The 27,201-nt window shown below is 40.8% G+C and overlaps 2 protein-coding genes across 4 annotated transcripts in view; one reads left to right on the forward strand and one right to left on the reverse strand.

The window, feature by feature from the left end:
- Positions 1 to 11,835, reverse strand: part of LOC139134851 (protocadherin Fat 4-like) — a 27,318-nt gene extending 15,483 nt beyond the window's left edge. Inside the window, exons 1-14 of the mRNA XM_070701916.1 lie at positions 11,630 to 11,835; positions 10,644 to 10,869; positions 9,217 to 9,537; positions 8,799 to 9,023; positions 6,741 to 6,884; positions 5,589 to 5,752; positions 5,067 to 5,184; positions 4,244 to 4,480; positions 3,447 to 3,724; positions 2,690 to 2,807; positions 2,175 to 2,411; positions 1,060 to 1,340; positions 530 to 647; positions 1 to 187 (exon numbers count right to left, since the gene is read on the reverse strand). The exon at positions 1 to 187 is cut by the window's left edge and continues 50 nt beyond it. Of these exons, the coding sequence (XP_070558017.1) occupies positions 1 to 187; positions 530 to 647; positions 1,060 to 1,340; positions 2,175 to 2,411; positions 2,690 to 2,807; positions 3,447 to 3,724; positions 4,244 to 4,480; positions 5,067 to 5,184; positions 5,589 to 5,752; positions 6,741 to 6,884; positions 8,799 to 9,023; positions 9,217 to 9,328 (2,219 nt within the window). The 5' untranslated portion in view covers positions 9,329 to 9,537; positions 10,644 to 10,869; positions 11,630 to 11,835. The remainder of the gene's footprint in view (positions 188 to 529; positions 648 to 1,059; positions 1,341 to 2,174; positions 2,412 to 2,689; positions 2,808 to 3,446; positions 3,725 to 4,243; positions 4,481 to 5,066; positions 5,185 to 5,588; positions 5,753 to 6,740; positions 6,885 to 8,798; positions 9,024 to 9,216; positions 9,538 to 10,643; positions 10,870 to 11,629) is intronic.
- The window catches only part of LOC139134853 (glycine receptor subunit alpha-1-like), a 117,286-nt gene continuing 92,458 nt past the window's right edge, over positions 2,374 to 27,201 (forward strand). For 2 of the 3 annotated variants that reach the window (XM_070701920.1, XM_070701922.1), the window contains exons 1-2: positions 2,374 to 2,638; positions 2,875 to 3,032. The gene's annotated coding sequence lies outside the window, so the exon portion shown is untranslated. Of the gene's footprint in view, positions 2,639 to 2,802; positions 3,033 to 27,201 lie in introns of those variants that run through there. The other variant, XM_070701919.1, reaches the window with a different exon arrangement.

Raw genomic sequence — 27,201 nt, forward strand, 5'->3', positions numbered from 1 at the left:
GGTGGGTGCTCGTTTTCGCCGATGACGTCCACATAAATCGTTGCCGAAGACGACATCGGCGGGGCTCCTCCGTCGACGATTTCGACGGTCAGCGCATACGATTTCGTCACTTCGTAATCCAATGGCCCCAATAAAGTGAGTTCTCCCGATAAACCATTAACATCAAACACGCCATCGTTGTTTCCGTCTGAAAAAATAAAAAAAAATAAAGTAGTTGAGCTGTTGTGTCTACCCTAATGGTGCGGAAGTGGGAGGTTTTATCACGATTCTAACGGTTGCAACAACAGCAATCGTGCTGTACACTATAAAGAAAGCGCAATGTGTCTATGGTTTACAATTATACCGTTTTAATTCAGTCAGAATATTACATAAAGCATAAAAAACGAGCAAAGAAACTAACAATGAAAAAATTATGAATTGCCTCCAAGTAACTAATGGGTACTCAATTACCTCGATATATCAAACTATCAACATTTCGTCCTTCTAGTGTTAGGTCGCGAAGGGAAAAAGACAAAAAAATCTCCCCTACCTGACAGAAGAAAGATGAACTCATTATTTGGTCCAGTTGCATCGCCGTCAGATGCATTGAGTTTCATTACGGTGTGGCCCAATGGTGCTTTCTCGCTCACGCTGACGAACATAACAGTCTACAGAGAAAGTAAATGAATTGCCCGTCACCATGGGTACGCGACATATCATCGATTACTCACAATCAAGCACTAAAGTGACGATTTCCGGGCAGATAAAGAATGCTTTGTAACGCGTTGCAGTCTGATAGATCACGACAAGAGTATGGAGATTTATTTGTTTTTGAAAATGTACAAACCCGAACATGAAGTGTTTGACTGTGCGAAAACAGCATGTTTTTTGCCATGGGCGGAAACGTGCACATCGTCGCAAGTGAAGAATTTACAATTCCAGCTATTTGATGACACCTGTTAAAAGTTTGCCTTCAGGTCTTCTCGTACGTTATCAGAATAAGTGAATCCTTCTTTTATTGATTGTAGTAGTACTTTCGAACTGAGTCATGAAGACACACAATTTTTTTTTACTTTTTACCTGTTGGAAAGTCGGTTTGTTATCGTTGACGTCACCAATGGTTACCACGATTGTTTGCGAGGTAGAAAGGGCTTTCGAAGAGTTCATTGACCTATCCATGACTGTCACGACAAACTCGCAGCGATCTACCGCCTCTCGATCAAGATCAGCCGCCAGAATGAAATCACCTGTCAGCCGATCTATCGTGAAGGGAATGTCGCCCGTTGACTCTATCGCAAATGTGACGTCGCCGTCAACGCCCTCATCGTCGTCGGAAACGAGAAGCCTTCCAAGTCTTTCCCCTGAAAAAATCATCGCTATCAATGAAACGGGTTCTAACGGTCGGCAGTTGATAGGAAATATGATTATTGATAAAATGATGTGTCAATTGCAATCGGAACCTTGGCGTTTTTTCCATTGACGTCAATTTATCACGCTCAAGTCATTTCTCAACCTGTAATTGGTGTTTCGCCGAGGTAATCGAGAAAAAATTGCGAAATATGTCATGCCCATGCAACTGTCAAGACCTATCATGGCAGAGGTCCTGGAAGATCAAGAGTCGATAGTTAATTTCATCCTCAAATGAGTTTCAGGGGAGAGATGCTGATTCTGTCGGGAAAACTCTTATCTGACAGGTAGAGATGAATTATATCAGCGTTTCCTTTTACATAATTCCTTCCTTCCATTCCTATGCAAAGCCTTTCAGAAACTGAACACACAGGTGGGAGATGATGATGATGATGATGATGATGATGATGATGATGATGATGATGATGATGATGATGATGACGTTTTGTTGTGTTATATTACATATATGTCAACATTGCCGAACGGTCTATGAATATTTTCAAAGCGTGCATGTTTGTTTCCCCAGAGCGGTGAAAACTGACAATGGCTCGGGTAGATTAATTAACTTTCCATACGTCACGTACTCCACCCTTACAGGACTTGAAAAAAAATATTTTCGATTGCACGGCGTCTTCGAATCATGCGTGAGTTTGAACTTTTTTTACTCTCACATGTTTCGTTCAAAAGTTGAGGAAAATGTCTAGTGTTTTATTTCATAAGAGGGGAGGTCGAATGATGTAAAACAAATATTCAGTCGCTCGGGTCTATGTGTCAATCATTTGTTGTACCTTCTAATTGGTCTTCAGTTACGTTGAAAGAAGTGCCGCCCAAGACGATTGGTCGATGTTCATTCTCACCGATGACGTCGACATAAACCGTGGCTGAGCTGGACAGTGGTGGCTCTCCATGGTCTGCAACTTCGACCACTAATTCGTAGGACTTCGTCTCTTCGTAATCCAGTGACGTCATCAGGAATAGTTCCCCCGTTGTGGAATCGATAGAGAACGCCGAATCGACATTTCCCCCTTTGGGAATAAATAGCATTGTGTCACAAGACAATCCAACGAAAAGACTGATTGAAATGGCTCTGGCAAGCACAAATCTCTCATTCGTGATACTGTAGGTTAGGGAAGTCTTAGTGCTTTTTATGAAGGAGAAAACGTGGAATTAGAGATATCCTACATTTATATTGATAGAATGCGTATCGCTCCTGCGTCACACACCCAAATTCCTGGAATTAGCGTGTCTTACTGTGAGTATAAAACCTTTTAATCATTGTTCAAGAAATGTGCACCTGTCTTACCTGACAGAGCAAATGTGAATTCATTATTTGGCCTGGTTGCATCGCTATCAGTCGCATCGAGTTTCATTACAGTGTGTCCCACTGGTGACGTCTCACTCACGCGGACAAACATATTGGTCTACAATTGAAAGGGAATTGATGTATTGTTGCCAAGGATACCACGAATATATGAATTCTACTTACAGTCGGCAGCGAGGAGCGATCTGTTAAGTGTTGCGTATTTCATGATTTGAGTGTTTTATGGTTCAAGGCAAGAATATATGAAGGCATTCAGTAAAACGCTGGTTGTTTTGACGACTCTTGAGCCGATACAAACACTTGCATAGACGACGGCAGGTTCAAGGTAAGAACAGATCACTTCTTGCTTTCCGCAGTGCTATACAAACTGTTCTGTTTAAGATTGCACAATATGAACTATTCATGCACAGTTCAAGAGAGGTTGTGTATGAGAGAGAGAGAGAGAGAGAGAGAGAGAGAGAGAGAGAGAGAGAGAGAGAGAGATGTAGTTTTACGATTTTTAGGATTTGCTTCTCGCAATTTTAATCGATGCGTAAAACTGCATGCAATAAAGACCGGGCGCGCTGTCGTGGCGAAATGCACTCATTTGAAGACAATTCGTGGATTTCTTATTACGCTGTCATTGCACCTCCGCTGAAGATCAATGAAATGAAATTAGACACTTTTTGATTCGTCCATCATTAAACAAACATCTCTCACGACAAGTTAATTTCACCATGAGAAGTAGCATTATGTATACCTGTTGAAAAGTGGGTTTGTTATCATTGACGTCATCAATGGTGACAGTGATAGTTTGTGAAACGGTAAAAGTGTCCGACAAATTCAGGGGCGTATCCATGACAGTGACGACAAACTCATAACACTCCACCACTTCTCGATCGAGCCCTGACGTCAGAATGACGTCATTTGTCAGCTGATCTACTTTGATTGGAATTCCTGCCGATGCGTGTGTTTCAAAGATGACATCACCATCAGTGCCCTCATCGTCATCTGAGACAAGAATCTTACCGAGTGTCCCTGTAAGTAAATTGAACATTCACATCAGGACGGACATCAATGTTGACATAAAGAAATAGTAATAAATAATAGAAAACTTGTAACACTATATATAGTGTAGTCTATTGTTATACTTTCTCTTGTGAGTTTGCTTTTCCTCTCATATATAATGAAATTCATGCCTTTTCAGTTTCTGATGTAACATAATTGGGCACGGTTGGCTCACAGTGGTTGTTTGGGATAGACATTCATATGCATTAAGTGCCACAATGCAACAAAGGTTTCTTATATGACCTATTTGTGATTGTTCCAATTAAATATTTGTAGTCTAATAGTATCAAAGTCCCAAAACGCCGACAAGAACAGTTCGTGACTTATGGCTGGAAACACTCCTGTAGAGCTCGCTAGGTAGGGGATTCAAATGAGTTGTACAATAGCATCTGCAGTAGTGTGTTACACAAGACCTTTTATCCTATCTTCCAAAATAAAGTTAGTAACTTATTAGCATCGTTCCTCCACTTTTACTTGTCATAAAGTTACCTTGCAAGTGGTCTTCGGGCAGATTGAAGGAAAAGTTGCCTGCGATGATTGGCTTGTGTTCATTTTCACCGATGACGTACACGTAAACTGTCGCCGAAGTTGACAATGGTGGCGCTCCACCATCAACAACTTCGACCAGCAATTCGTAGGCCTTGGTAACTTCGAAGTCTAGTGACGTCACCAGGGTTACCTCTCCCGACGTCGCATCGATGGCGAAGACACCATCGCTATTTCCCCCTGGAAAGGAATCATAGCGTGTGTGGTTTAGGGTAGCAACTTTATTATGGCCCATTTGTGTCATCAAAGGAGCGGAGCTCTGTTCTCGATGTTTCTACCACATGATGAAGCTCATAACTTTTGAGACTAGTCAAGGCTTTGCCGAATTCTGCACGTTTAATAACGTACTGTTTAGTAATTGTTCTTCCGTTTTCATGGGTGTCTGTCATACAGATGAGTCCTTAAAGTCGAAACAGACGGCGAAACCGTCAAGCATGTGCAAAATGTACTTTTTGAAGTCGATGAGCGACATTCGTCGAATTCCCGTGCTATTAGGCTGGGAAGTTTGGTGAAGGGGAGACGTGATGGCGAAGAAAGACTGTATATCAATACTACGTCAATGTCCGTTTGAGTTCAACTATTGACCTTTATGAACTACGACAGGTTTTACACAAAATACGTGTGGCATATCGTGAATAGTTACAGAGACAACAAAGCTCCGCTCGGCATCCGCGGCTTTAGATATACTACTGCGCGTAAAACAAAAAAGAAAATAATCCCTCATCTAAAATCAGCAGATTTCAACAAAATAAATGTGTTCTTCTACCTGACAGAACAAATCTGAGCTCATTATTTGGTCCAGTTGCATCGCCATCAGATGCATTGAGTTTCAATACGGTGTGGCCCACCCCTGCTTTCTCGCTCACGCTGACGAACGTAACAATCTGCAAAGAAAATTTGATCGTTGTCACTCAAGCCTTGAGGAATTCGTTAATAATAAAAAAGTTTTAATGGCATTCCAAGGTCATCTGCTCGCTGTAAGTGAGTTTTTGTGAACACGGTGGTCTGGGCATTAGCATACCAAGTAGCATGAGAACTTTGCGGATCGTGAAATTTTGCGCTTAATACTTTCAGAGATGTACGTGTACTTTGACTCAGTAATTGCAACTCCCGTTCCATTCCACAAATATTTTTCGATTCTGACGAATTGCAATCTTTCAATAACACGCTATTCGAATAGTTTCAATGCCCGGTTCTTTAGAGGGAATCAATGTCGCGATATGTTAAACCGTGTATCTTTCAGATATGTGAAAAAAGTGGCTGGCGGTTGTTGGCAACGGTGACTCACAGATTCAAAAACCGGAGGATTGTCATTGACGTCCGTTATCTCGAGCTGAACGGTCGCAACACTGACAGGCTGCCGATCGAGAAGATTGCCGTCCCGTGCTTCCACTACTAGTGTCACGTCTTCTGATGCTTCTCGATCAATGTGCCCGGCGAGGTACAGAACCCCTGAAATATCACTGCATGAAAACCCAATAATTCAGATAAATTCACATTAATGAGTTGCCTGTATTATTGTATAATACACGTGAATTCACATGAATCCACATGAATACACGCTTGCTGAATACAAAAAATGGATTCTTGACTGTATTCATCTGTATATGCACTCTTCAGCTAAAATACAGGCAATAATCCATGTTAATACAGTAAGTATTATAGGGTTTTTATGCAGTGTATGAAGCAAAACAGTCATGTTAAATGTGACAGGTTACATCTGTCGCACAAAATACAAATGAACCACGTGACCGTTTTGTGGATTCACGGTCAAACTCAAGAGGTTAATTTCTTTTCATAAAGTTGTATTGATGCCATGTTCAAAGTAGACATGGCATCTTCAAGTCACATTGCTGACAGGTCATTTACATTGTCATTTTCAAATATGGCTGATGATGTTTTTCATATATCTGGGTTATTGACCTCTTATCCTTATCAACAACACAATCATAGATCAGTAGATTGCCTGTTTCTATAACCATTTTAGTGTAATTTTACCGGAAATTCAGTATGCGTCCCCTGAGATGATGTGAAGATTAGAGTGGCTTTTAGCGGCATTACGACTGTGAAGGTGCCGGGTCTAATTCCCTATCGGTGGCTATCTTTAACAAAAAATGGTATTTGAATTGTTATAATGTGTAATGCGCACGTCGTTGAGTGTCCCCTTCACGACTGTCTCTTTGAATAGCCTCATCAATATAAGTGATATTGGACTCCATCATGTTATATTATGACGACATGGCTCATTTTACGATAAGATAACGCCAGTTCCAGTTATCAGTGTTGGAATCACTCCTGCGCGAGTCTCATCGCGCCAGAAGTAGTCCCACTTCACGATCTATCAGATGTCCTTGACGTTGGTATGGAGACGTTATCCCCCGAAATGGACACCATTATTAAAAAATCAACAGAATTAATGTAGTAAACTGATATACCGTACCATAATGATCGATGAGAAACTGTTCGAAATCGTTCCCCGATAGCATGGTGTACGATATCTGTCCGTCAGCCGTTCTGTTTGAGTCACAGTCTTCGCCAGTAAGATTAGCGATTACTGTCCCTGGGGGCGAATCTTCAGTTATCGCTGCAGGCAAGGGGAAAATGGTTCATATTACTATAACATGAGAATAACTACGTATCTTTAATTTTCCATTGACCAGAGGTTACTGTTCATTACTCGACGATTCCGACAAATATCCTTTATATAGACCGCTATATTTATACCGCATGAATATATGCATGCATGCTTCTTTGCTGCAGGTTGGTTTGCTGTTTTGCTGGCTTGTTTGGTTGGTTGCTTGGTTGGCAAATATGGCGACTTTAACAGCAGACGACAATTTTTTATGGCAAACTTTGATAGTGTTTCTAAGTCTACAGACTTATCAAATATTCCAGTGGTTCTATTATATTAGAATGAAAGCTCAATTAGCAGTTACTTTTGATATATTTTCCATTATTTTCGTTCAACACGATTGGAAGTAATTTGGGGTAATTGGATAGGGAAGTAATGTTGGTGATATCTGCAAATGTATTCTCATCTGCTTTTCTTTTTAAGTTATAAACTTGTTTTATGACCTAGTAATTTGTAATATTGTAACATTCAACTATAGGGCACCTAATACTTTTGAGAAATTTGAAAAATATAAAGATCCAATTATCCCAAATTAGTTCAAATAGTGTTGTTCTCTTTGTAACACTTGTCAAAATGCCTGGCGTTCAACTACATGTACGCGTGCAGGGTCCAATGTCATCGTTGACAACTGACTAGAAATCATTTTCCATAATAACATAGCACAGTGTACAAACTGCGATGTCATTCACGAGGATAATATTTCACCTATCGACATACTTTTTGTTCTCTATACGCAAAGAAAATCAAAATAAACACGATTTGAACTAATTTGGGATAATTGGATCTTTATATTTTTCAAATTTCTCAAAAGTGTTAAGTGCCCTACAGCTGAATGTTACAATATTTCAAATTACTCATAAAAACAAATGTATTGCTCAGAAAGAAAAGCAGATGAGTGTACATTTGCAGATATAACCAACATTACTTCACCATCCAATTATCTCAAATTAGTTCTAGTCGTGTTATATCATAAAAAGTTACAGGTATTTCCCCTTTTAAGGTAGAAATCTGGGGCCTCGTTTTCAGTGTTTTCGACAGCTTCGTGAAAACAGGGAATTTTATTTTCCCTGATAGAGATAACACAGGCATGGTGACCATTTTGAATTTCAAATATCTGTATTGGGTAATTGGCTTCTCTGCTACCAAAATTTGCACGTTGGCTCATGACTTTCATTCATGACTTTGAAACTGAATGGTTGGCCTTTATTACGGTGAGACAACAGCGTGGTTACTCTGCAGATAAGACAAAACTTTAACCAATTAGTGCCAAGTACTACTTTGTAACTACGCTCAAAGCATCTATCGGCATTTTTTTTTCAACCTGGTACAGGGATCAAGTAGCCTTCTGTTTACATGGTAACCTGCTTCCTCCCCTGGCGCACTAGAAAGATGAGGCAAATCAAATCAAATCGGTGAAATTAAGTAGAGTCTCAAGGAGGGCAGTCAGGTGACCTATCAGGTCATTAGTATTCATCGTCAATTACAGAGCGGCACCTTGAAAACACCGGTCTGATGATAACTTTAACAGGCAAACTCTCCGACCATATTGTTACTTTTTTCTTCTATGTGATCCGTTTAAAAGGTTCTCTCGACTTGAGTTACTTGTTCGACTCTGCATATGTTATAAAAGGACGGAAAATTGCGTTCTTTGAAGAGAAAGAAGAAAACTGAAAAACTAGAGTTTGTCTGAGATTGGAAGATACGATGATGTCATAGACAGACATACACATGTACAGACAGCTGTCAGACGGACGGACAGATGGACGGACAGACAGACAGACAGACAGACAGACAGACAGACAGACAGACAGACAGAGAGCGAATATGAGCTCACTCAGCCGGACGTTGAGGAATTACACGACTTACAAACTGTGAGGTTCCCATAGCGTGGAGCCGGGAACACGACGGGGCACTCGTTAACGGGGTCAACTGTCACCACGATGTCAACGAATGTGATGAAGGGAACATCACCATGATCAGCGACTTTTACTGTTAACGCAAAGATATCAGTTCTGGCGTCAAAATCGATACTTGACGGGTCATTCATGATTAAGCTGCCGTTCCCATCAACACTAAACTTGCTGATATCACCTGCCAGCAGATGAAAGAGGGAAAGGAGAAATCATTAAGGTATGAATCACAAAGTACAAACACGGCCAACAATGTGAGGTGTCAGTCTCAATAAAGTACAATGACCTTGAATAGAAACAGCCTCATGGACAGTGCTTGCGTAATTATTTTTCTTCAGATATACTCACTTGCGTTGCGTTCAACTACTTCTCACCTTTCACTATTGAGTAGCTCATGGCAGCATTCACTCCATCGTCGTTGTCATGGCAGTGAAGCGAAGCGAAGGCAGATAACCATGGCAACGCCTCGTCGATGGAGATGAACATGGGGTCGGGTGCACACGACGGCGCGTTGTCATTGACATCCAGAAGAGTCACAGAGACAGTGGTCGTGTTGAAGAAACTGTGCGGAATAGCGCCACCATCGGTCGCTGTCACCTCAAAAGTGTACTCTGGCGTGGTTTCCCTGTCCACGGATCTTTTTAGGTAGATTGCACCACTTTTTTCGCCAATGTGAAAATGTTCACTTCCGTCACCTTTTGAAAAAGAGGTATCAAGTTTATTGTCAAGTGTATCTCGAGAGAGGGATGGAACACTTCTTGTTGTTATCTTTCAGAGTGTATTGTACTCTTTCACATGATGCTGAAAAAACTTGCACTGTGAACTTTTAGATAAACAGACGACTGTTGTCTTGAAAACAAATAATGATGTGACTGACAACAGGGAGAGCGTTTAGATGTACACGAATCAAGGACTGTGAAACACATATATGTGGGATTTACACGTACACATGTGTAATCCCGCTAAGATTTAACATTTTCTATGTTTTTGCGGAGCCTGCAATCGGGAATATACTCCTGTTTGTTATCCGAAGAAATGAATAAAAATAAATAAGTATTACGCAGAAAACAAAATAGTAGCTACATTGAACATAAACATGAACATACACATCCAGGCAAACAGAGAAACACACATGCAAGCCAAAACGCACAGGGGTTATGTTCTCATTGGAAACAGTAGCAGGTTTTCGAAAACAGAACTAACAATATGACAGCGCACACGTAAGATCTCGCATCAAGTGTCGTGGAGAAACAGTTGACAATCGGACCCCCACTTCAAATTCAGAGCCCTTCGCCGCTGTACGTCTGTGTGCTGTCGCCATGGAGACTGGCAGTCCAATTAAATGTATGTTAGCCGAGGACTGAACGGTGTTGACTAGTTTTGCCTGGACAACGCTTCATTTGCGGTGCGTGTCACTCGGGTCTCTGCCACTCTGATGCATGATTAGTGCATCTCGGCTGTCATTACGCTGGGCAGAATCAAAACCAATTTGCAACCAATAAGAGGTAAACGTCGCCTCATTTCCAAATAAAATATTTGTACATCGAGGAAAATTTCGGCGTTTTATGATGGCTGCATGCACCACTTAGTCGAGGTCGTTACAGAGGCTATTTACCCAGCTCAAGTTTGTTTGTATAGACGCAAACACACGGCAAGAAAGTTAAATTTGCGACTGCCGAATGGACAAATTATTTTGGGAGAGTCCTCGCGCTCGTTGGTACGGACATCGATGATTTCAGCTGGCGAGCTGAAATTACCCGGCGAATCGTTTTCACAACTCCAATAAAGTACAGCACTCTACCTGATATTGTGTAGGTAATTTGTCCGTCAGAAGTATCGGAACTATCCTCATCAGACGCCGACACCGTGAAAATCAAATCGCCCACGGTTGCATTTTCGTAAACACGCAGCCCTCTGTGTGGACATGCCTCTTCAGCGAAGGCGGGGGAGTGTTCATTGACACCGATGACGTCGACGCAGACGGTAGCAGTTGTGCTGTTTTCCCGGTCCTCTGCAGCAACCAGCAGCTTTATTGACACGGACGGGTGGAAAATAAAAATAAGACAAGAGTGGAAAAGTACGAACAAACTAGTCTTATTCTTGTTTTGTCTTTTGTTGAGTTGTCATGGCGAAAGCGTATTGTGATGTCGTGGGTATGTAGTGCAGATCCTTCGAATGTAAGCTGGGGCCAAACATCAGAATCATCAGGGACAGGTACATGTACATTTGTTTTGTTTTAGTCTGCCCTGATGATTGATTGATTGATTGATTGGTGTGTTCGTGTTGCGTTGAATCAACTGCTCCAGGTTTACGGTCTCGCAGAGGGATTTGATAAAAATTGATAAAGGCAGTGAAATTATTTATCATTTCTGTATGTCAGATCCCAGATCGAACAATAACTGATAATAATCTTTTTTTTAAATCAAATGTCAGAGCACAAAATTCGGCGAAGGCGACATTGTTCTCAAATGTATTCCATCAAAATAATCTCGTTATTGCAAATTGATAACATTTCTCGTCTTAGACATTTCCCTAATTCGGCTAATGACACTCGTTAGCGCAAATTATTTTAACATTTATGAACTTTGCATGTGCGTACTACGCATGTAGCCTTTGAAAATGAAAATAAGGCAATCTAATTATTGCGATAAACAAGACACCAGACATTAAAAATTGACCAAGCGAACACGTTTGGCCTCTTATTCCATTTAGCAGGGAAATGTACTTTGTGTAAAAATAGCTAGAACGCTGAAGCTGTGAGTTACACAAAAAGCTAATTGTCGATACCTTGTAGAACTTAACGCTCTCGAAATCAAGAGACCTATTTGGCGCTATCTCGATGCTGGCCAGCTGTGTAATGGTGAAATCGTCGTTGATGTTGCCTGATAGCACGGAATAGGTTAAGTTATCGCCATCGGAGTCAGTACACGCTAATGTCAGCACCGTTCCCTGGGAGTCCTCTCTCACGCTGACGTGATAAAAATCCGGGTCACAGTATGGAACTGTGTTGGACTCTACAAAGAAATAAAGGGGAAACTTCAGTACTTCATTATTGTCTTGGGAATTTTCCTTTGCCTGTGTTACATTTCAGCCTTTACAAGAAACTAACAACAAATTCAATCATCGTCGTCTCTATCATCATCATCATCATCATCATCATCATCATCATCATCATCATCATCATCATCATCATTTTCAGCATCATCATCATCATTATCATCATCATCATCATCATCATCATCATATACATCATCATCATCATCACAACAACAACAACACTGTCACTATTGTCATCAGCACATATTCATTTATACATATTTATTTATTCATTTATTATTATTGTTATTGTTGTTGTTGTTATTACTGCTATTGTTGTGTTGCTGCCGTCGAAGTTGTTATTGTTGTTGTCATAGTTGTTGTCACGGTTGTTGTTGTTGCTTGGTTTTTAAAGTTTTGCTGTTGCCGCTATAGCTGTTGTTGCTGATGCCGATGTTTTGAGAGTCGACATCGGTCATGGTATAGATTGTGACGTTCGAAACTCACGGTTTGAAAAGGTATTATTGAAATGTGCAATCGGGTAGAAATAACAGCCAAATGCCACTCCCCAATCTCCACGCTCTGTGCATACACAGGAGGTGTAAATACCCGGAGCGTTCACACACCTGCGCCACACAAATAATAACACTGCATTTGAAGACAGACTTGTCGAGTTTTTTTCTAAAGAATGATTTCTAGCAATTGATGTACCATCATGTGGAATACACAGTTGGACAGTCCTCTCGGCCGCGCTGTGTGTCATAAAACATAATAACACACCGTGTCCAGCTGTATATTTGGGCTCCGAAGCTAAATACAAAATTATGTAAGAATTCGCGACAGCTCTAAACAATGTGACACTGTGATGAAATTTTGCAGCGTCTGAGACACTGATACGACTTCATGGCTGACTTGACACTCGGAGATGACTGTTGAATCAAAACTTTTTTATTGCAATTGCACATTTACGGCATGTCTCGTAGCGCGATCAGGTATTTTTCCAACAATATCGACCCGATGCGAGTTGAGATTAGTTCGTTCCCTGTGTGTATATAAGTGTACAAGCCAAGAGCTATCTCTGTAAATAGGCAGATCGATCAGGTGAAAATCTTTCATGGATTAAATCTTGAAACTAGGAAGTGGTGGCGTGTGCCGGTTTCACCGCAAAGCATTTCCTTCTAGAGCAACCGGCAGATGTAGTTCAAAACAACTCTGAAAAAAAAGATATGTAGGAATCACTGGTCAATAACAGGAAACCATGAAATCTGCTAAAAGTGTTCGGGCCAGAACTTCAGATTTATTTATATCGTGTTTGATCTCGGCTTCTCAGATGATATATACTTTTCCTCAAAGCCGGGTGCTAAAATCACATAATCCTTAAAACTAATCGCACCCTGGTTTGCAAGGTAATGTCGGTCTTCTTTGAATCGGAGCACTATCTTAAATATTTTAAGCCCACGACTTCTCCCTTTTTCCGTTTGAGATGAGAAAGTGCAGTTCGCGTTTTAACATTCCGGCTGCGAAGGCGCAGACGTGGGATTTCTTCGATGCGAAGGCGATTAGGTCTGCGCGTTTCAGACCGTATCCCGCGACAATCAAACACTATCGATCGTACGTTGAAGTAAGACCGTATTGCATTGAAGAAGACTTTCATGTAATCAATTAACACCCTAGCACGGACGGATATGACCCTTGCTACTCCGTAATGTTTCTCGTGAAGAAAATCTCGTTCGAGCCGTTAAGACCCATAGTACAGGTCAGACCCAACGAGCGGCTTCCCTTGTCCTCTTTGGTCCGAAAAGACCTGTTAACCGCGATTCAAGCTGTTTATTGCGCATTTACGTTGACAAAATTAACGGACTCCTAACCCCTTCATGCCGCTTTACTGCTTTTTTTCTCACCGCTTGGCCTTTTGTAATTAATATCCTTAAGGTCACTTCAAGTCCGTCAGTTACGTATTTAATTCCATCGTCATCGATCAAACGAAACAGATTTTTACCTATTTCCTCAGCAAATATTGATTTACGAATTCAGCCATGCCAAAGCTAGTTTCGGACGAACTGAAAGAGCATTTCTGTCGTTGTGAACGACTTTGCAGCGTACCTGTAAAATTCAAAAGACAGATCATCGCCCGTGAAAGTCTGACATCGGCTCCACTACAAAGAGACTGATCCATTACGCTGGGATTTGTCGAATCTGAACCGCGTGCTTTTCAGCTGTAACCTCACTACAGGATATCAGGTATATTTCCATGAGCCCTGACGTTTGAACGCTGCGTCTGTCGGAAAGCGTTTGAATTTCAAACGGTGGACTCCGCTCGGAATAATGATTTTGAAATAAAACAGTCGATACTAAAGGTTACTTAAATTAAAAATTTACAATTTAGCTAGTTTCTAAGTTTTAAAAAGTATTTTATTTCACCCTTGATATATAGATTCTGAAAGGCAAGGTTTATTTTAAGGTAGAAATGATCACATTTCAATGATTTTAAACGCACGACGTCGCTACTTTTGTTTGTCAGATCTTTCCCATCCGTGACACCGTGCGGGAAAGGTTACAATGCAGGTCGGCCAAAACGACATTCTGACAGTCAACATATCTTACTCCGCATCTTTACAACGAAATATTCCATGCGTAATGCTCCTGGGTTTTGTTTGTGAGCTTGCTTGTTTGTTTTCTGTAACTCTAATCGTCGCTTTCGAAGAGTAAAAATAATGGCCAAACTCAATCGACAGCTACATGTAACTTTTTTGCCGAATCAATGAGAGAATGGTGAATGTCCTTCGAGGCATATTACCGAGGCCTGGGTGCGTCGTCAACGCTACATGTATGGGCAGCAATAGGCACACTGTACACAACATTGACACATCTCACCTATGAACTTGGGACATAGCTAGAGCATAGCCTAAAGTAACAGTATCAAGCTGATACTCAAGTGCACGAGAGAAGTAAATCAAATTTTCCATATTTTGAAGACAAAAAAGAAAGGTTGAAAATCTTGTAACTTTTGATTCGCACCTGAGGCAATATGTATATTGCTTGATAAGCTGCTATGCTCATTAATTGATCCAATTCATCGAATGGAACATTATAAGTCAGCAGTTAACCATACTGAAAATCTCACTTTTGACCTAAAAATACGTTACATCCGTAGTTGTTGCATTCAGCCATCGATTACTAATCCTCTAAACCAGATAAATTGATGTTATTCTTATAAAAAAGTCCGAATTATTTACCGTGGTAAGGTTGTCTCGCCCTATGTTTGGAACTGAAAGAAATCTTTCAGCTTTGTGGACTAGATGATACAACCACTTTTCCCTCATGAATCTTTGATTTAAAAAAAAAAGCAGCCTAAAAATACACATTGCATATGCCGAGCAGACTTGGGCATTTTCTTAAAGGTTAGCGAGAAAAAAATGATTACAGCGGAATTTAAATTATTCCATGCGTCACAGAGTCAGATAAAATAGTCAGTTTTTGTTAAATCTAAATTATGATATATCCGAGACGGTGTGAAATACCTGATTGGTCCCATCTTGCGTGATGAATCATGGAGAGATAACCGCTGGACTGGAGATATTGCTGATTTAAATGAAATCATCGATTATCTGATCGCGGAATTGGAAGATATTGTTTCTTTGTATTTTTCATCCGAAGTATGAATATAACTTTCTACTGGAAAGTAAAAAAGGAAAATCAGCCTATTGATTAAAAGCAAACGTGCCTGATTCCATTGAATGCCCATCGGTTGTCTGAAAAGTTGTCTTTTTAATCACAACTCAGACAAACGTAATTTGAACACGTTGACTGTAACAACCTCTTCAGCGTGTGATTTGTTTGTATTGCATTTAATCTGGTACAAGCAGAAGACCAATTCAAAGCCTGACAAGATTGCGTTTGCAACGGCTTGAGCCATCGAGATGCCGCGGCCAGAGTGGATATGCGTTCGAGTTAACGGTTATTGATCGGTCGTAATGGACAGATCCCGTACAGAGGGCACACGCGACGTACATAAACTCTTAAGTAGAAGAGTATACAAGCTCTTAACTTTTCAGTGTCCTTCTTATATTTACTCAGCCACGGACATAAATGCGTTTAAATTGCTTGAGCACAGTGACTACAAACTCCATTCGCTGCCGCATTCAACGGCCAGGAGCTGTTAAATTGGAATTTTTGGACGGTATCGTTTGACCCCCAACTGCATTCTGTTGTACCGACACCGATTAGCTTATTGACAAGACAACCCCCTTCGTATAACTGCAATGGATTAAAAGGTCGACTTTGTGTTTATATATTTTATCGACACTTTTACTGAGCGACCGAGTAACTACAGGTGTAAAGATTTTCATGAGTTGTAAAAACAGCGCAATGGTTTTATTTACGTTCTGCTTATACGTATATCACGAATGCATTGGCCAGGTAAACCACTTTTCCTTATCTACGTAAAACTTGTCTATCAGTTGAACCGCTTTTTTCAATCAACATATTTCCACTAGGAGTATGTCACTTGGTGACTGTGATAGTCAACACTGAAAGCAACGTTAGATTGGGAGTACAATAAAATACCTTACATCAGCAAGCGGCAATGTTCATGACTGCATGATGTTGAGCGTAAATTAGATTTAAAGGTCAACGTATTCAAAATTCCAATGAAAGTCTGAAGCGCCAATATACGAAAAAAAATGACGATGGGATACGAAAAGCTGATATCACGTCAGATTGTTCACAGTAAACTGCTGTCATTGGTTACTTACTGTTTGGCGAGTAGAAATGACAAATCGATGACATTGCCTCATTTCGGAAGAAAGTTGTACAGGTGTTTAGGGGAAGAGATATACGCTGTGAACAAACGCCGCAATAATTGCCTGCTAGTGTATGTGACGTAATTGAGCAACACATGAGAAGTGGAATTAATTGATAGCCGGGTAAAACTACCACGCATAACTGCCACGCTTTGCGTATCGATTAGGTACCACGCTGTCAATACCATGCAACACACGCTGCCATGACCTTCGGTAGGCAATATGGCGGTGAAATAAAGTTGTATTTTGATACGCTCGTTACTTTTCCAATCCCATATGCCATGTTAGTCATCATTCAGACTGCTTTAGTGGCCATAAAATTAGCCCTAAACATGTTTGTTCTGAGTGGGGTAAATCAGTTCACATTACTTTTACAACAATACTAATTTCTTCTAGGTGTTTTTCCTTTTATTATATACTGTGACTGCACTTTTCCAGCGTCTAATTCGTCATATCTTTCTCTTCCAACCCCCGCTGGCTGTCAGAGGTCAGTCCGGCGTGTTCATTACGAAGCCGTGACGGTTCCCTTGATCGACTAATCCCAATGACACTAACACAAGGTAATCGATGTAAGACGCACAGAGTCTCTCTGGTGCACGGTTCATAACACCTGTCAAGTGACCCGCGCAAAGGCATGACTTTTCTTTTGGTGAGCTCTTCCTAATAAACAGACCTTTGGCATACGGCGCGTCTTTTGTGAGGTGCACGGACTATACACTGAGTCCAATACTGCTTATTGACAGTCAGCCCGGCGACTCAGTTTCATTTGATTATCAGAGATTTTTTTATATTTTTCCAATGAAACTTTTGAAAAGGTTGCATTTTAGTAGGAATCAATACAAAAGTCGCATAATCTAAGCCCCGTTAGGTCCCTTTCAAAGCGTTACATGTTTCCTTTTGAGAGAGTGCACGTAGGAAGTATTTTAACAGAAAACAAGCCAATGATTAAGACGTTTTTCGGATCTCTTATTTCGCCATTTGTTTGCTGTCGATTCGCTTCCAATCAGCCACGATTCCGTCACATTTCAAACTCTGACATTAATTGCTCGGCTTTGCAAAAGGCGAGCAAGCGGTAAGCTATGCTGTGACGGAAGGACACGATTTCTTTATTTGGTTTTTCACGGTTTTGATTTTAATTAAATATCCCGAAGGCCTTCTCCGCTAGCAAGACGCATAATTGCCAGACTGCCGAATGAAAGGAAATTAAAAGTTAGTCCATGCTACCGAGACACAGATGGAAAAAATACTGTCTCAGGCTTCAATTAATGGGACAGAACTGTCGTTTCCAAAACATGGTAACTCGTCATCATTATTTTTTTAAATACTGATCTTTGTTATCTTTTTACCTTGACAGATTCTCACTGACCCCATGTTTTCAACCTCATTAAGATGAAAATATGCCGTACTTGACCTGCTGTTTTGCTACACCCAATCGACCGTTTCATTTTAAGAGGGAAACTCGTGAAATCTCTCAGCAGAGAAGCGAACCCCTTCGGAATCCGACACCTGCGTATTCGGAAACGAGAATTCGATAAAGGTCACGTGACGCTGGATAGCCGGTGGCAACTACACGTTCAGCTTTCCTCTGTCACCGACAGCTCGCGTCGTCTTGCTCCATAAATCATGCACTCTTCATTGAAACAGCCGTATATCATCTCCGTATCAAGTTGTCGGCAGATATTGACACCTGCCACGGTAGAGACTTGAACAAGCGGCCCCGGCGAGGTTCCATACGGAACAACAATGCGCGTCCGCAGTTTCCTGCTTTAAAACGCGGAAATTGAATAAAAGGGAAAGACCGAATTAATAACTCTTGTGAGCTGGGCTATGATCGGTACAAATTGGAGTAATCTTCTTCTGTCGGTTAATTTTGGATTCGGATTCTGTCTCGATGGAACTTCTAATCAATATTAATGACCCAAAACATTCTATTAGGCGACAGTGAAATTGTGATTTCGTACAAATTGAGAGGCGCAAAGGATTCCCTTATCCAGATTTATGCATGAACAATTTTTGTCGAATCAAAGTTGAGAGAGCAAGGTTGTAAGAAAGCAGTCGACGATTCGCTAGAAGGAGCCACGTCAAATGCGGTGTAGAATACCACGTTAAACCTTTACCTTGCCACTGTCTCCAGGGGAAGCGAACAGTTCCAGAATTTCCATTAGTTGTCAAGCATTCCAAATACGATCATGCTTACAGGGACAGGTCTACACGAAGGTTCGAGGACAGATCCTATCTAGTATTAGAGCAGCAAAAATTGCATTGGAGTTACCTTGTTGTGAAATCGTGTAGTTGCACTCAGAGGGATACGTGCAAGCGTGGACCCCGTGCAAGCTTTACTTATAGACAGATATTCAGTTGTCGTAAACTCATCCCTGACAAAGATTTGTATATAAGAAATCTTGCAAGATATCTCGCAAGGTATCCTGCATCGTGTGGAGAATCGTACAAAATAACGAGATTTGGCCATGCTTCACGTAATTCAATCGGTGCCACATGCCATGACTTTTACCAAAATACAAGCATGTAGTCTTCTCCCATCGCGCTTGATAGACACAAAATATGAAAATTTCAACTCGATATGCTTTTAACGACACAGACAGATAGGGTGTCTAGGCGTCCGCATAACTGCACCGCTCTCCGCCGAGTAGACTATTAACTTTGGTGTTACGGTAGGGACTCGAATTAAATAACGACCACCCGATCCTGAGTCTACATTGACAGTAATTGACTTATTCAAGTTCTGGGTCGTGCTTTACCTCGGTCGGGAAATCGCGGCCTCAATTAAAAGAAATGCTTTAGTGATTTCCAACTGGGAATATCTCATCATCGAGGGAATCATCGTGTGTGATTGATTTTTTTTCAATTCACAACACTTTGCATCTTTGCATCTTCTGTCTGAAATGTTGTTGAACTTTAAAACGTCAGCGAATGTTTTCAAAGTAAAACGCCAGTGATTGTAGCCCCATCCCTAACGTCAGCGAATGTTTTCAAAGTAAAACGCCAGTGATTGTAGCCCCATCCCTTCCCCGACACAACGACAGTTTGATCTTTACAACATACTATAAGTTTATTTCGTTGGGAGATATATTTTCGAATTTGCACGCTGTTTTACACGGCTATTTACACCGTTGCTTGTTATTTGATCACGATCTCGTTAATGCAACTGTTTCCGCCAAGGTCTTATTTGGCGGCTGTTATTGTACACACACCAGAAAAAAAAAACAAGTTGAACTTATTTTCCGGCATTACTTCGCATTATCACGGTGACAAACTCAAAACGCTCATAAATACTAATGATGATGAACATCTCAAGCATAATGAGACCGTAAAATCCATCCTTCCAAGGTTTGAAATAACTCCCTCTTAAAGGCCATGAAGATTCACTTTACAGCCCTGTGCATCTTCCCATGCAGAATGCTATCGAATTAAAAAGTCAACGTTTGGCTGCCCCCACCCCTATCCCAACACCCATCTCAACCCCTATCCCGACCCCCGTCCATCGTGACCTCTAACGCCGGTATTAGTTTGAATCTTGTGACTGCAAATATGGTTTTGAATTCCATCGACCCAATCGGTGTAATGCTTTCTCATTTGCAAGCTTTTCTTTCGATGTAATTACATTTGTAATTACACCGTTACACAATTTGGTTATGATGTTACTTATACCCTTATTTTGCCCAGAGGTCTCGTTCTTAGGCTAAATTTGTACACACACCACGAAGAAACCCATTCAGATACCATAGCCTTTCACCATCGCAGACGCTGATAAAAATCGAACTAGTTTCCTTGGAGATACACATCCTGAGCGTAACGACGCCCTTGAATCTATCGACCGATTTTTTTTGTAAAAAGTTCCGTTTGCGGAGAAATTTAGAGGACGGTTTTGAATTTCCAAGAAAGCAATCAGTCATATTTCAGAGCTCCAGACTAATAACATGTATATGATTGATTGTGAATTCGTATATGATGAAGCCAAGAGGGAAAGCATTTCCCTATCGGCGGTAAATCAAATGTTCTCACTAGCGCCGTTCGTTATGTTTTGTAACACACCGCCACGTCGATAATTTGATAGTCTGAGATAAGAGACGTTGCCTGCCATCAATCTCAGCCGTGTTTCACTTTAGCGAGCCAAATTGAACGAGCAGTATTAGATCAGTGCCGAATTCGCCGCGGAGCATGCAAAGAATGGCACAGAAGAGAGGGCACTCTAGGAAGAAATAAAAAGACGGCAAACAACGTTAAAGACGGCTTGATCATGCGCACTTACTTGATGAAGGCATGGCAAAAAGGATCGGTACACAGATCACGAAACGTAGCGCCGGACAATGTCGGAAAGTTGCCATCCTGAGTAAATATAACCGGAAATAAGCCTTCGATTTGTCCACTACACAGCAGATTCTTGTCTTGGGCAGATTGAATTGAATCAAGAGAATCAGAACACGTCTCCTAAAAACTCAACAGCCACTTAAGTTGAATGTCCCACCTCGCAAGCTAATGAACAGGCGAGTCAGTGTGCGACAATATATCTATATATATACGCGAACCGTGCCTTAAAAATGCCTTACATGCATTGAGCAAGCCATGGTTTTCTCTGTGTAATTTTTTTCTGCTTGTAGCACAATCAAATACGCCAAAAGTTTGTAACAATGCGACGTCATTCGCATTCCGAAACACACGTAGAATCGCGTCACCTGAAAGTATCGCATTTCACGCCTGCCTGACTCGCGCTCAAAAGGCGAGCGGTGAGCGTCCATGGATACCAACAAAACTTCGCGATAGCAGAGCGCTGCCGTGGCTAAAAGTGCGCGGGACAATGGATGAACGCTGGAAATCTAGTTTGAACAGTGAAAACAAACTCTCCTTACAATTGTTCTCCTACTTTCAGTTTTTATGAGCGACGGCTTTGTTTGCAAAGCCCCCTCATTAGAGACCAACGTACCGTACGTTTCATCGGTAAACATCGGGATTCCCAGTGTGCGTCTGGCTGCCATTTCTATGGCAAAACACATTCAGCTACCCGCACCTTTCACACAGTGAGCATGTCATTAGGCAGGCATTAACCACGGCAATGTCGTAAAACTTTCCAGTGACGATAAACATTTACTTGGCAAATCTCGTTACGAGGACGTCGATTAAAGAGTGCCGTTAAACTTGACATTATTTGCTTATAGGTTTTACTTGAATGCAAAACACAATACTCACACTATTAAATCCAATTCCAAGGTAGAATGCACCTCGGGGACAGAGAATCGGTCTCTCTCTTTTTACAATACTTTTTCTGGTTCACCGCTTGGGGAGGCCTCGTTTTGAAGCTCACAAAGGGAAGGAATGCTTAACCGTCTTGTTTTTGAGAAAATCGAAAATTTAATTTTACTCCATAGAGTTAACACGGAGATAACACCCAGTTTGAATTTCGGATATAGGTGCATGTTGAGTAATTTATTTCTCTGGTGCCGAATTTGCACTGTGACCTCTGATTTTAATAATTTTTCTTGATTTACTTGAATGTTTCCTTAATAAGGAGAGTTTGCGAAAAAGTTTCTCTCTTCCAGTTTCGAGACGCCTACTACCTTAATGTGAAAGCCATCCAATGCGACCCATCTTGCAAATTAGCATATACAGGGAACTGCAAGGACAAACTCATTTGCTTCTGCCGTTCTATACGGACATAAGGACTGGCGAAATGTCTGGTGAGGTTCTCTGTTTTTACATGACCCTAATCAGATTAACTATGCTTTCAAAACGCTTGAACAACCCCCTCTCCATTGTGTTATTTTCATTATGAGCAAAATAACACCCTAGTGGAAGGTAAAGAGTTCAGAGTGTGTACACTATTTAGTCTTGTTTTCGAAAAGTGGACCTAGAAATAAGGCGTGCTGCCCTATCGTCACCAGCCTATATCACCTTAATTCAAATTACAACAATCTCAAATACGCAAGTGGAGCTCTTTTACAGCAGTGCATAGTCTTCCCCGCTGGAAATAAAATATAGCGAAGTTGACCAGTCACTAGGAAAATGGAAAATGCTGTCGTTGAAGTAGCGACATCGTATTTCAAGTCAGGCAATTGCCTTTACAGTCGAAGTACCAGATGTCCTATACGAATCTTCAAGCTTCTCTTTGTTCTGCGAAACGCTTACATTTTAAATAATTGACCACAGTGAAATTGACTTTTCAAAAAGTGATCAGCTAGGGGTTCATATTTCACTGCAGCAGGGTTTCCATTTTACAGATGCGGGATTATATATCAAATCTACTGAGTGTAAAGATTTCGAGCTTGTCGTGGTTATATTGAGGAGAAGAATAAAGATGAAACCGATGATGATGATGGTGGTGATGATAATGAGGATGATGATGATGATGATGATGATGATGATGATGATGATGGTAATGATGATGACGAGGGTAGTAAAAACGATGACAAAAACGACGACAACAATAATAACAACGACAACTACTACTACTACAACAATATTATACACAACAATACTGTCAACATCATCATCGACAACAACAACACGTTGGGATTACACTCCCTATTTACACAAATGTACAAATGTGCTCTGTTCCAGCAACTCTCGCCGAAAAGCGAGCGAACACAACAATATCGATACAAGCTCATCTAATGAATAAATTTTCCAAACTTTCAGAATTATTTGGTTGTAACTTTAACGTCTATCCCTGTGAAAGAGCCTTCATCGGTACTTTTACGACTAAATGGTGCTGTTGTCGATGAAGCCAAGCCAGACAATTCCCCGCGGCGTTCGATTTCTGTTGCGGAACACTCGAAAACCAACAGACTGCGAAAGTAAAGCGCTCTCTTTTGCGAAGATGCATTTTGTTAGTGTGAGTGAAGATAGCGGAGATATTGTCACCGCTTTAATAGTTTCGATGAGCAGAGAGTGGCGCAAGACTAATGCATCTTGCGAGATTTTGACTGATATCTTCAAGTGCCTGAAGGGCTCTCTCTCTCTAGGTATTTTTCAAGTTTCTGGGGACGTCGCCTGCTTAAAATTGAAGGGGGGTCAGACAAGTCCCATCAAGATTCATAAGAGTAATAGCCAAAAAAATACGAAAATCTTGCCATGCACATCGGATTGCCAATGCTGTGACGGAATACAGTTAATGAAGACTCGCGGAGAGCGCAGTTAAAGTAAGAGAAGAAACGTGATTTCTTGAAGCTACATCAACAGTAGCGTTTGGTGTGATTATAGAAAATTGTGTTCTGTCGTTAAAATTCAGTTTCTTGGTCTACTACCATAATTATGCCCTAATGCCAAACGTTCCACTTGTTTCTACATTCTGAATGTATATGTACTGGCCAATTTAATGGTTAATAATCGAATTAAATCCGGACCAGAATTAGTTTTGTCAACATTAAACATCGCATATGGAACACAATGTTCAGGCACAGTGACTATAAGACTAGTTTAGTTTTATATTCAGAGTAGGGAGTAGAAAGGGGAAACCTATTTGCTGTAGTGCATAATAATACGGAAATATTATCAAAAGTTACGGCCACTGTCCCTATGAGGGACTGCGCGTCATTTAAAGTGAGTGGGCCGGGGAAATTTTACCCCGTGGTTTAGAATTCTTATCTACACGCCCTTTCCAAATTATACGTAGGCCCAGAATACGACTACAGGGTACAATAAACAGTGAACAATACGGTGAAAGTATTTCTTGAAAACAATCAGAATGCTCGAGTCCCCAAAAGAGTGAACGATACAACGTCAAAAAGCGCATGCGTAGCAGGACATAATTGTGCAAATAATGAACTCACGAGTAGTAAGATAAACAAGTATTGATAAGAGCAGCTTTAGTTACAATAACAGATGTATAGAGTTTGTTTAATATGCGCGCCTACGCCGTTCTGTAAATGCCGTGTGTTCACAAATTTCGATGTTCGTTGACTCATGCATAAAATGTAAAGCGATTTTGTGATTGCAGAGCAAATATACATTTCGTATGTAACTACGCGCCCAGTAAATTTACTTTTCACAATAACATTTGTATTACATTTCAAATGTTACTTTTGTCTCCAAACATTTCGCGCAAATGTCCCTTTCTTCAAAACAACGAGTACGAGACGTGGGTGTGTTTTGACTGAGATACTGACGGATACTTTAGCTGTCATCTTCGCCACCAACACATACATGAATGTTTATAATAGATCGCGACGATTGCAAAATATCACCATCACCGCCGGTTAAAACGTCCATCGGCACGCTGATAGATATATTGCCAATTCATTGCAATGCCTAGTGATACCTAGTATATTACACAAAAATAAATATTTGCCTAAAGGTTATTAAAACAGTCTCAAATAAAGTCTTTTCCTCAGTGTCTTTCATATCATTTTTTGCCTACACACAGTTGTCCGTGACTGACGTACACGCTCGTGTGTTGCCAATTTAAAACACTACACGAGTGTTATTTTGATCGTGTGTTGGAACATAATTGAGTTCACGGTTTACAAATTAACGTACAGAGAATAAAAGAGAAACCAAGGCTATTAATAGCTCACGTGACCGTGGTTTCACCTCAAAATATGAACATTCTAAGTCTCGAAAGAATAATCAGAAACCCTGAATGTGACTTCAATTACAGGGACATGTTTTACACGTATAGTATAGCTGGACCTTACCACTGAATTCATTTCTCTCATATTTTAATGTCGCTGTTGTTTCGAGTTTTTTTTAGTCAAATTAATTGTATTTCTCTGGTAGCAGTAATAAACAGATATATACATATAAATGTATGTTAGTATAATGCGAGTCACGACACGATACAGATATATCACATAAATCATATAGTCTAAAACATACCCCTGCAGCGTTTACAAAACTGCTCGGTGAATGACTTCCTTTGCCCGTACATTTAGCAGAACTTTAACAGAAGAAACAACACGTCATCAACATCAATCTTTACATCCTGAAGCATGCATTGTGATACAGAAAAATAATTGGGGGGAGGTTATGCGATCACTATCACTTACCCACTTCTTTAGCAAAAATTTAAGCCACTCCCTCCCCAATAACATTTGTGTGCCGAATTCTATCTAATTCCGATTCGACGCACAGGTGGCAAAGGAGAGAGAGACACGCAAATGGCAGACGAACGGACAAACAGACATCACTATAATATTAACTCTGCATGTAAACACTATAGTGTGAGAGAACCAGGCAAAGTTCGTTTGTGTGTAATGTAGTTCAAACTTGTAGATCCATCATCGAAGGATTTTCATGCGCCGGTGTAGGTGTACATCAGGTGTGTTGGGTCAGCCCTGTTGTCGTTTGGTCTCAAAAGTTCGCGCTTTCCTAGCTCGTCGGGGGTAACTTCTGCATTTTTGAGAATAGCTCTGGGCGCAGCAGTGCGTTGATGGATCGGAGATTAAATTAAAGTACGCCTTGCTTTCGACAACCGGGTCATCGCGTCAAAGCGGCTCATCTGTACGCAGAGAAAGGCGCTTAACTACTAACTTCGTATCCTCAAAGCTCCATCTATAAGCCAGCAATAAAAAAATTAGCACCGACGTTGAATTTGATACCAACGACACTTGATTTCCAGGCAATTAACAGATCAACGTCGGCAACGGCGCAAGTCTAGTGTGGTATCTATTTAAAGCCTCTCTCCATTGCACGGATGACGGTGAACACACGCGACAGCTTTTAGAGCGAGACTGCATAAGGGTACAAGTGGGAATCGGAGAACATAATAAAGCTCGCATATGAAAGTAAGTGAGACATGATAAGACAGGAATACCCTAATAACAGGGACGTCATTTGTATTAAAAACGGAGATAATTATTCGATTACTTTTAGAGTGTTGCAAGAGAAAAATACTGAAAAGCTATTATGTAGTCGAATTTGAGAACTGAACCCTGTCCTGTAAATTATGTCGAGACTTGAGAATGATCGGTCATGCTAAGCTATATTGATGTTCAACTTTATCCTACCATTTATTTCAGTATCAAAGATATCATGACAAGTTAATCGACTCACTATTGTTCTGCTTCGCCCAAATTGTTGTCTTAGCCTCCGGCATGTAGAAAAGCCATATCAATAATATATGCATCCAGTGAACGCATGTCAACTTACTCCCCATTAAGAAATTGAAAGTTTTCTAGGAATCCCTTTAATAACTGTGTTTGATCATAACGATTCATCTTCGATAACCGAGTTGACAAATTTACATTTTACTAATCGTGATATGGGGTCTTAAAAAATTGGGAAGATTACTTTTTACGGGGTCAGACTTGAAATGATGCCCTAGCTAGACCGATGGTAGCTTGCCTACAGTAATGGCAAAGCGAACCGGAAATGCATTTCAGTAAAGGAAACGGAGCATCAATCTTGGATATTTTTTTTCGTTCAGGACGCCAATGACTTTGCAATAATTACAACATGCATTCTCACAATAAACCATGCCAATAATGCATGCTAAATAGCTCCACCTAGTGACCAGATAGGATGGAGCCTGAGTTTGACAATCTAGGGTTCAACGTACTGTCTACAGAC

This window comes from Ptychodera flava, chromosome 6, assembly GCF_041260155.1.
Source record: "Ptychodera flava strain L36383 chromosome 6, AS_Pfla_20210202, whole genome shotgun sequence".
Taxonomy (NCBI): domain Eukaryota; kingdom Metazoa; phylum Hemichordata; class Enteropneusta; family Ptychoderidae; genus Ptychodera; species Ptychodera flava.